The 11497-nt window shown below is 33.3% G+C and overlaps 1 protein-coding gene across 3 annotated transcripts; it reads left to right on the top strand.

The window, feature by feature from the left end:
- The first annotated feature begins 2692 nt into the window (after nucleotides 1-2692).
- LOC132745006 (uncharacterized) lies at nucleotides 2693-10952 on the top strand. Of its 3 annotated transcripts, XM_060733834.1 has the most exons (8): nucleotides 2693-2831; nucleotides 4621-4880; nucleotides 5545-5596; nucleotides 6264-6535; nucleotides 7315-7366; nucleotides 7793-8222; nucleotides 8371-8552; nucleotides 8689-10951. In XM_060733834.1, the coding sequence occupies exons 2-8, from the start codon at nucleotides 4630-4632 to the stop codon at nucleotides 10081-10083; spliced, it is 2634 nt and encodes an 877-aa protein (XP_060589817.1). In that variant the 5' UTR covers nucleotides 2693-2831; nucleotides 4621-4629; the 3' UTR covers nucleotides 10084-10951. The 3 variants fall into 3 exon arrangements, with proteins under 3 accessions (XP_060589817.1, XP_060589818.1, XP_060589819.1); XM_060733835.1 differs by lacking the exons at nucleotides 5545-5596; nucleotides 6264-6535 and having other exon boundaries at nucleotides 8689-10952; XM_060733836.1 differs by lacking the exons at nucleotides 6264-6535; nucleotides 7315-7366 and having other exon boundaries at nucleotides 8689-10952.
- Nucleotides 10953-11497: the final 545 nt, after the last annotated feature.

The following is an 11497-nucleotide window of genomic DNA, read 5'->3' as shown; positions in this document are numbered from 1 at the left end:
CGACAAAATTTTACTATAAATAGAGAAATGAACATGAAAAACTTCATTTTTATATATTCATGCATGTGTGCTTGAACTGTTCATATGAATTGGAAGGTAAAAAAAGAGAAAAAGAATATAACAAATCAAAAAATTCTAGTTTTTTTCCTATAAATACAGGATTTATTTTTATCAAGTGATATGAATCATCGAAAGGTTCATCTTAATAAGTTGTCATGGTTACAACTAAAATGAATAAAAAAAACATATAGTTAGATTGGAGCACGTGATGTTAGAACTGTTGCTAATAGTTTAGCATAGTAAATGTAATTCAAAGGCAAACTACAATTAACGCTATTACAGACATGAAAATTTAAAGAAATGAATCCACATTGTCGTGTTTTTCAAGAACTTGATAATATAGGAAAATATTTGAACTGTCAATAATATTATCTTTCCATTTTACATTAACATACATTGTTTTATGATACACTGATGCCAGTTGCGAGGTTAATAGTCTCCCCTTTATTACATCAATTTTATAATTTATAATCTGCGCCGATTAAGTAAATTTCAGGCTTTATTTGTCATAAAGCGATGAACATTATTACCTCGAGAAAATAATGTCATATGCTAGCAAATGAATATCCACTTAAAGAAATTACTTGCTGTAATATGCAATTGGCGTTATGTCTTAAAAAGGGAGTGCGCTGCTAAACTTAAGATACATATAGTATTGTATACATATAGTATTGTATGCATGTAACTGACAGACACACATGCATGAATATAGAAAAATGAAGTTTTCATGTTCATTTCTCTATTTATAGTGAAATTTTGTGATACTAAATCATAACTTTTTGTATTGTAACTGCATGTTGCTAATAAGCTTTTTTTCGATGCACATACCGCATTAATGAAAAAAATCAAAATCTACAAAACAGCAATTTTTCTTCAAAATTGTATGTGAGGCCTTGTTTTAACATGGAAAAACGCGTTTTTGGGTAATTTCGTTTTTTTTTCATCAGTTTCTATTAACCCATTACCAGATATATACGCCTTTCTACGCCTTTTTCACCCCCCTCCTTTTTTGCTTTCTCAAATGGTGAAAAAATGCCTTATTTAGGCCCCAAAACACTTGTTTTTGTTTGATAAATGTTGTTTAAAAAATTGACCACTTTTTCGGCGCGGCCACCCACCCCCATCCAAAAGATACATCAGGGGGTTGCCAGAAGGGGGATGTGCCCCCTTCTGTTTGGGGGGTTTGAAGGGGGGCTGAGTCCCCCTCATCGCAAAAAAAAACTTTGGACTTGTGGGAGGCTAAAAATGGTCCCAGGTCGATCATAAGGTAACGTGTAACCAATGCTGAAAAGCCATTGACTCTATCTCAATCCATTGAGAAGTGGCAGCACTTTGAAATCAATTTTGATGGAAAAAATCAACTCAAAATAGTGATTTTTGGCAATTTTGAGATGTCCCCTAGTTGCTATGGTAACAGTAAATTTCAGACTGAACATGTTGTTACAAAGGCAATGGTCCAGTCAACATTTGTGCCAAGTTTGATTAGTATTGAAGCAGTTTTTATAGTTTTATAGCAACTTGAACTTGTAACGGGAGACCTTTCAATGAAAACAGCCATTTTTCACAAGATGCTCATGGGGTAATGGGTTAATAACTTTTCTATCTTGATAAAATATTAGAAATGATAGTTTAACGTCTCAATTCTGACTAAAAGGGCGCAAAGAAAAGAGGCATTGATAAAAGATTGAACTTGATTTTCTGTCAGAATGTTAGCCACTTTCATGGTATTTCTGCCATCGACGGCAGCATTTATAATATGTATCTGCCTACAACGGCAGCATTTTTTCTCCGACCGGAAAAGATTGAGCGTCTGTAAAACTTTTAAGAAAAGACTCACGGGGTAGATATTTGGCTTGCGTGACCCCAATGGATGAACGTCTATATTGATAACAGGAAATCCTGCCATTTACTTAAAACTTGAGATATTTTGAACAGAAAACAGATATTTTCACGGATTTTTCTAAGGCTTTCACTTTTAACCTGCTCAAAATAGTCTGAAACAGGAAAAAACGAGTCCAAAATTACCTTACAGTATCTCCATTCAATGGACAATAGTTTTATAGCAATGAAATGGGCCGTATTTGTGTCATATAATTAAACCAACCAAATTTATAACCTACCTGTATCGATCGGTAATTTTCAGATATCTGCCATCACTGCAGTGATCTGCCATCACTGCCGCCGGTAATACGGTGTGGTAATACTATCAGCGAGACTTCAAAAGTATTTTGTGAATGGTATGGCTGACATAAATAACAAAAAGTTAATGGTGTGGAGTTTGTGTGACATTTTTTATTAAATAATTACAGCTTTAAATGCAAAATGACGGGATCGGTCTAAACTATGTACACCTTCGTATGTTAAAATATGCATACCATGAAACAGCGACTCCACAATGAATCATACTATTATATAGTAAGAGAAATAATTTTATATAACAACAAATAACCAACCACCAATAACAATAAAAAAGAAGAAGAAAAGGTAAACATTTGCTTATTGTATTCTATATAGTAGATAAATTTTGTAATTTCTTAAAATACTGCATCACGTATCGTAAATCGAACGAAAATAGTGCTTTTTTCCGATATAAATGCTGACTAAACAATTTAGTCTATTCTCAATAAATGATTCATTTTAAATTTCTCACGTTTTCGGAAAACTTGATAACCTATGTACAATTATAATAAAAGTTGTGGAACAGTTCAAGCTTCTTATTCACTACAGTGAACGCCGTTATATAAGGGCTGCTATTTTATTTTCATTTAGAGGTATATATAAGACTTTCAACATTTTTTTTATAATTATCATTATATAATTTCTCGTGTGCATATGTCATTTTAAGGATTTTTTTATTAACTCTTTATTATAGAGGTACCGATAAAAATATAGGCTCAGTCAAATTCAAAACTCATGTAACAATAGTGTTATAATCGAACTTGCGGTTCTTTTCCGGAGTAGAGGTTTAACACACCGACACGCGCGCACACACATGCACGTGCAGAGGGTCAGACCCGACCCGTTGTAGTCTTTAATACTTTGAACTGCCTCATACCGTGTCTGATTATAACGTTATCGGGCCTGCTTTTAATTGTGTACACGTAGTGTCATTTCTGATAGCGTAAAGATATTTTTATGTTTACATGCATAAGTTTAATCTGAAATCACAGAAAAAGTTCAAGGACTAACGTTTTGTTTATTTTTCCTTTAAAGCCGATATCTGTACTGGAAAAAACAGTGTCCAGAATTTATAAGATATCGACAAAAGCCCTAACCCTATTGCAACAACTTGGCCCTACTACTACTATAGTACTACTAGTTTGTGTATTGTCTAGAATGATATACTGACCAAGAACAACACTATCTCAGAATCTAGCTTTCGAACGTCAATTTTTTTTTAGGATATGGTTTATCTGTCTAACCTACGCTGCAAAATTTAAAGATGTAAACAATTAGTAAGTAACGGCTGGGATAAGTTGTCTACTATGGTGGCTGATTTTGAACGCTTTAGTGCGTCGTGTTGGCGCTAGCGATAACAGGACAAAGCGCCAAACGGCGCGTTGTCGGACTTTCGTCTTGTCCTGTCGCTAACGATGTACGCCAAACGGCGCGTTGTCGTGCGGCGTGTTGTCGACATGTAACATAGTCACTCGGTTCAAATCAAAGGATTGGTTTATAAGCCGCACGACAGGGAGACATCGCGATAACGCGCCGCACGACAACGCGCCGTTTGGCGTGCTTTGCTAAAGACAGGACGACAAGACACAGCGCGACAACGGGCCGTTTGGAGCTTAATCGTGTTGTCGCAAGCGACAACACGAACAAACGATACCGATATAGGTTGCGTTGTCGCTATCGACCGACAACGCAACGAACAATGTACCAAATTAGCCACGGTAGTTTGCATATGTAAACGTGAAACTAAATTGAGTTAATCTATAGAACTATATTATTTTTTATACTAAAGTTAAAAATAAATACCTGTTGGCATGATTTCAGATTAGATTATATTTGTATGTCATTGTGCATTCTTGTTGTAAGACATATCTTTTAATAATTATATTACCGACTGACACTATTTTAGTCTGTATAAACCTCAAAATCATCGAGGCGTTCCTACCAACTTACAATCAGTTTGACGTGCATTGTGTAGGTTTATAATTGAAACGCCTACATACAATTAATTATATCGGATCGATTTAAAGGTGTACTTTGTTTTCGGAAAACGAATTTTCTGTTTTAAGTTTATTTTTAATTATGTATTTCGGAAAATAATGATTTAAAGTCGTTTGCATAATTATGTTTAATCTTAATGCCTGCTTGACTAGGGTTATCTATAACTAATGCGTTTTCGGAAAATAGAAGATTTTTTTCTTATATATTTGAGCATTTAGTATCACTGTTAAGGTGTGTTTAAATCGGTTTTTTTTTCTTAACAACGACTAACTAAGGCTTTATCTGTTTTGACAAATACAAAATTATTAACATTTTGCGTTTATCGGGTTTAAATAAATAATATCACACGGTGTGAATTTATTATTAATAAAATACTTTTTTCAGGAAGAAAAAATGGATGATAGTCAAGCTTTTGTGAACAGTGAACAAATTGAAGTAGATATACAGAACAAAGACGCCCCTCAAATTGAATCTGAACAGGAAGCTTCTAAAGGAGCTGATGAAAACAAAGAGAGTAAAAATGAGGTCGATAACAACCAAAACACAACAGATCAGGAACAAAACCAGGACAAATTAAGATATGAAGAGTTACCTGGTGTTAGTTCATCTACTTCTGAACAAGTTATCGGTGCCGACTGTAAGAGGTAATATTATGCCGTTTTGTCAATAATATATTTGTTAAATTGCTAAGAAATTATCAATAGGAAATTTACTTTATATTTTTAAAGTAAGCTGAATTGACTATATATTTCAAATGATTGACTGTTAAAATGGTGATTAACTAACTGGGGGTATTGTAAATGTTAAAGATAAAATATACATCTATCTAAATTATAAAAAGACTGCCCCACTCTGCTTTTAAATTGACCGTAACAGGTAAATTCGGATGGCTATTTACAGAATTGCCCTGGGTCACGTGAGTTATTAATCATTTGTGCGAAGTAAGTTATTAAAATTAAAAGAATTATGACAATCAGACTTTCACCTGCTCACTCACTATATACCCTTAGATGGGCATAACGTCACTTCAATGAACAACATGTCCTGACTTACATGAATCTTTAAGTCTGGGAAAATGTGAGGACTTGAGAACAGCACCTATGATAATTTATGTATTTTAAATTTTCAAGGAACTGCTCGTACTTTTAATTACATATATAGTTAAGTACATGTATACATGTTATGCGTTGTAATAAGTTTTCTTCTAAAAGTACAAGGGATGCATAAAAATTAATTATTATGTTAAGGCATAACTCTTTAATGTAATTAAATTGTTAAAAGATACAATGTATGTTTTCTATATTTCAGCGATCGAGTATCAGTACTGGCCAACATGGAAATAGGTTCAATCAAAGCAAATGTGAGAGCACATTAAGTATTTAAATAGCTTCTTGCTTTCTACTTTATTTGCAAAATCAACAATCTAACAGCAAAAAGAATATGACATGTGTTCAAAAACATTCAGAAATAGCTTTAATTATAGATTATACTATGAAAAAGATTATGTTTCTCATATCAATCAACCCCCTTTTGAACATACAATTATATTGGATGATTAAAAGCTGCACTGCGATTTCGACAAACAACTTTTAAGTTTTAGATTTATTTTAAACCGTGTATTTCAGTAAATAACTATTTAAGTCGTTTGCATATGTTTAACATTAATGCCTGCAACTAACGCGTTTTCGGAAAATAGAAGATATTTTTCTTATACCTTTGAGCAATACGAGAAAATCGTTAAAAAACGTTGAATTGTGATAAATGTTTTAAATAGTTTCTTTTTTCTTAACAACGACTTAGCTTTGTTTTGACAAATACAAAATGATCAACATTTAACATCTCTAAATTTAAGACATAAGGTTAAATTAGATAATATTATCTTAACAACACCCTATGTGAATTTGTTATTTATACTTTAAAGTACCTTTTTATATTACACTGTTTTTCTCACATTTAGAGCGTACCTAGTTTTATTGTATTTATTGTTTATATTTCAGACTTTTATTATAAAGAAAATATTCTTTCAGGATGACGTGTATTTGAAGATGAGAATGGATGATCGTGAAGCTTATGTGAACAGTGAACAAATTGATGACATACATAACAATGACGCACCTCAAATTGAAACTGAACAGGAAGCTTCTAAAGGAGCTGACGAAAACAAAGATTGTAAAAATGAGATCGATAACAACCAAAGCACAACATATCAGGAACGAAACCAGGACGAATTAAGATATGAAGAGTTACCTGGTGTTAGTACATCTACTTCTGAACAAGTTACCGGTGCCGACAGTAAGAGGTAATATTATGCCGTTTTGTCAATAATATATTTGTTAAATTGCTAAGAAATTATCAATTGGAAATTCACTATATCATTTTTATTCATTAATATTACAGATTAATTATTTCATTTCTTCTGGTGATACATATATTTACTACGCAATTGTTTAAATTGCAAGTTTAATTGAATAGATTTGTATGACAAAACTGTAAGAATGATTAAAGTGACATTATGCTCATCTTTTCATTTTCAAGCTGAGCTGAATTGACTATATGCATGTATTTCAAATGACTGACTGTAAAATTGATGATTGACTAACTGTTGATGTTGGAAAATGTTTAATATAAAATATAAATCTTCCTTAAATATAAAAAGACTGTCCCACTATTATTATAAATTGACCTAAACAGGTAAAGCCTGATGGATATTTACAGAAATTGCCCTGGGTCACGTGAGTAATTTGTAAGTTATTAAATTTAAAGGAATTATGACAATCAAACATTCACGTGCTCACTCACTATATACCCTTAGATGGGCACAATGTCACTTTTATTCGTCTAGGACAATGTGAGGACTTGAGAACAGCACCTAAGATATGTATTTTAAATTTTCAAGGAATGCTCGTACTTTTAATTACATATACAGTTAATTACATGTATACTTGTTATGCGTTGTAATGATATAAGTATCCTTCTAAAAGTACAAGACAATGGTGCTTAAAAATTATTATGTTCAGGCATAACTCTGTTATGTAATTAAATTCTTATAAGATACAATGTATGTTTTCTATATTTCAGCGATCAAGTATCAGTACTGACCAACATGGAAATAGGTTCAATCAAAGCAAATGTGAGAGTACATTAAGTATTAAAAAAGCTTCTTGCTTTCTACTTTATTTGCAAAATCAACAATCTAACAGCAAAAAGAATATGGAATGTGTTCAAAAACATTCAAAACAGCTTTGCTTATAGATTATACCATGACAAATTGGGTAGAAGTTTAAACATATTGATTCTCATTTCAATCAACCCCATTTCGAACGTAAAGTTGTTGATAAGAATTTTTATTCTTTATTATATATCAAAAGAAATCGTTTAAGTATTGTCTTCATTTTACATTGTATACTGAAAAAAAATTGTTGAAATTATTTCAAGCAGTGAAAAAAACAACTTAATCATCACAAAGTAATAACATTGCAATATTTGTGTCAGGAAACCGCTGAGAATAGAATAAGTCTTGCTTTCATATATATGTATTTGCTTGATTTATTGATAGGAACCTTGTGATAAACCAGGGAAACCTAGCGCAGTTGGACAAGTTCATGTAGACACTGTCCTTTTGGCCTGGGAACCACCAAAAGAACTGTATGAAAACTTCAACTATCAGTTGAGGTACAAAGAAGTTAAAGAAAAGCAAAAATGGAAACTTCATCCAGAATTAATGGCCAGTAGTACAGTCACTTTGAGCACTTTAAGATCCGATACACAATATATATTTCAAGTCCGAATGGTGAATGATGAGATTGAAGGACCGTACAGCGAAACAAGCGATCCCGTTCAGACTATTCAATCAGCCGCTCAACAATTATTGGAGTTTACTTATGACGTTTCAAGACCAGATGTGGAAATGCCATTGAAAAAAATTCCATTACAAGAAAATGTAGGAACAAGAAACGAATTAGCAAAAACTAGGAAGTTAGTTATAGGTTAGTATTTATCTTTAAATACCAACAATAGTCAAACTAGAATTGATGATATAGAAATTCTTTACGTGCGAAAAGGTAAACCAATGTTTACGCATAAACTGGTTATAACAGCAGAATTAAATTCAGTAAAGTATTCAATGTATTATAGGTGAAGCGAGCAAAACTCATTTTGCAGAAAGAACAATCATGCTTGTAGGCGCGACAGGGACAGGGAAGAGTACTCTTGTCGACGGGATGGTGAATTATATACTTGGTGTGAATTGGAATGACAAATACAGGCTTACACTAGTTGATCTGGAAGATGAAGAGAAAGATACAGATGCTGATCAGGTAAATAATCTGTTATGTCGATTACGATGATGGTGTAGACGACATTCTTTGAAATATGAAATTTGCACCCACAATGTTTTAAATCATGCAATAGAAGTATATTGAATCGCAAATCAAATCTTTAATTGATTTCCAGGCAGTCTCGCAGACTCAATGGATAACATGCTATACAATACATCCGATGTCTGGTAGCCGCTTGAACTACACTTTAAACATCATAGACACGCCGGGATTCGGAGATACGAGGGGAATTGATCGAGACAAGGAAATCATTGATCAAATTCGTACCTTGTTTTCTCGTGAAGATGACACTGGTGTTCTTTACATCGACGCTGTTTGCTTTCTTATCAAAGCCCCTGATGCTCGTCTAACACCCACACAGATGTACATCTTTAACGCTATAATGTCACTATTCGGGCAAGATATAGAGAACAATATATGCATGCTTGTTACTTTTGCGGATGGGAAAAGACCTCCTGTATTATCTGCTTTAAGAGCAGCAAAACTACCACATGAGCAGTACTTTCCATTCAATAATTCAGGTCTCTTCGCGGAGAATACCGGGGATAATGTTTCATGTTTTTCGCCTATGTTTTGGGAAATGGGATGCAAAAGTTTTCAGATGTTTTTCAATACGCTCACCAAGATGGAAACAAAAAGTCTTCGGCAGACGAGAGATGTTCTTTCACAGCGTGAGCAAATAGAATTAACTATGGACAATCTTCTTCCAAAGTTAGATGCTGGGTTGAATAAAATCGAAGAATTGCGCGTTGAAATCAGAATATTAGAAGATTACAAAACTCAAATAGAAGAAAATAGCGACTTCACTTACACTGTTTCAGAAACAGAACAAAAGCAGATCGATCTTCCCAAAGGCAAACATGTAACAAATTGCCTGAATTGCCATATGACATGCCACAATGATTGTGCCTATGCAAATGACGAGGATAAGAAGCATTGTTGTGCAATGGACAGCAATGGGAATTGTACACAGTGTCAGGAGCATTGTTTTTGGGATATTCACAGAAATACACCTTACATATTTGAGTATGTTACAGTACAGAAACAGAGGACCTATACAGAGAAGCTTGAAAAGTACCGCCGGGCCGAAGGAGAAACAATGACGCGCAAAAAGGTTGTAGAAAGAATGTATGATGAATTGTTCGACCTTGAAGATGATATCATGGAGCTGATGGATACAATAAATACTTGCAACAATATCCTTAGAGAGATAGCTCTTCGACCTGACCCCCTAAGTGTTGTTGAGCATATCGACCTTCTGATTGAAAGCGAGAGACTGGAAAAACGACCAGGATTTCAAGCTAGGATTGTATCCCTAAAACAGTGCCGCAAAAAAGCAACCATTGGCGACGACGTAGATCGATTTACAACAGGTGTTACTGACACGACGAAAATAATCACGGCGCAAGTTAACTTACCACCTAAACCGCCAAGAAGGAAGCAGAGGACTACGGGAAAGTTCAGTTTGTTCAAACCATTTGTGGATATTATGAACATGTTTCAGAATTGACAGGTTCAATGACAATTATTGAAATCAACTTCGTCCGTGCCTAAGGTTATATTGGACAATGCTTAAGTATGATATTGTTGGTTATGGTTCTGTTGATATTTTAATAATCTTATAATTTGATTTCGCTTTCTACGTGTTTTTCTGCAGATGTTTCATGTGTGTTTATAATTCAACGACGTTGACATTGTTAACTGATGATTTATGCTGCTATTGGAGTTTACATTAGAACTTTTTTCTACTTTAAAACCTTTCCTTTTGTTAGTGTTAGTCTTTAGTTAAGAAAACGTATACATTTCGTTATGTGAATCCTAATGAGCATCATTTTTCTTTCGTTCTGTGACTTTATTCATTGCTGTCGAGGTTCTACAATTTTGCATGATGATTTTTTATTAAACCGTACAGTGTCAGTGTTTTTTTGTATTTAGACTAGACAATAAAGAATCAACAGAATAGTCCGCATATAACATTCTGTTGTGAAATATATTTTTCCATGATAATATTCATTCAGTCTGTTAGAATGGTCGATATATATTATTATAAGTACTAGAGCTTACTTATGTAAACAACATGTGCCTGTTTAATTTCCTCCTGAGCTCCATGCCGGGGCTCCGTTTTGTTGGGTCGATTCTTGGTTGTTATCATTGAACGCCGACCTTCCTTGTTTACCTTGTTTTTTTTATCCATATTTTGTTGTAAATGTGATATTGTTATGTTTTCTTTAAAACTATTAAATTGAAAATTAAACTTAATACCGAATAATGAAATAGTGAATCATTTGAATTAAGTTATCATACACAGATCGTTTTGTATTACTTTAAATTATTAAATACTATACTTTCATGAGTCAGTCAAATTTAATTTCTTAAAATTTTAGATATTAACTCTTTAAACGATTAAAATGTCACAAACAATGCGCTGGTTATTCTTGAATCTCTGTCACAGTTATATAGATTTAATCATATCCCTTTGGTGTATAAATAAGCTTAATATCTGAAATAAGGTTGAGGATATTGTGAAAGAAGTACGCGCAGAGTCATGCTGTACAATAATTTATTCTTCGAACAGAACAAATACAAATGTAATCAAATTCCGGTTTTAATTGGAGAAACGCATTCATCCGGCCACAAAGTTATATCATTTGTAACTGCCCCCTCCTTGCCAATGATTCTGTCCATTACTCCATTGAACAAACCAAATATACCTCCTTCAATATATATATATAAACCCAAAATAAAAACAGATAGCTAATACAGAGGATCACATGTTTTCAAATACAAGAAGTACAGAAATACTAATAAAAGGAGAATTAAAGCGTCAAACCAAACTGTTCTCAGATAAATTTTAAATGCTCTACAGTTCTTGATGTTTATAAAAAATTAGAAAGAGTCAAATTTGATGAATTATTTTCCAGCTC

Source organism: Ruditapes philippinarum, unplaced genomic scaffold, assembly GCF_026571515.1.
Source record: "Ruditapes philippinarum isolate M1 unplaced genomic scaffold, ASM2657151v2 ctg2973_1_1_1_1, whole genome shotgun sequence".
In the NCBI taxonomy this organism is placed as follows: domain Eukaryota; kingdom Metazoa; phylum Mollusca; class Bivalvia; order Venerida; family Veneridae; genus Ruditapes; species Ruditapes philippinarum.
This window is presented reverse-complemented; position numbering and strand designations above follow the sequence as displayed.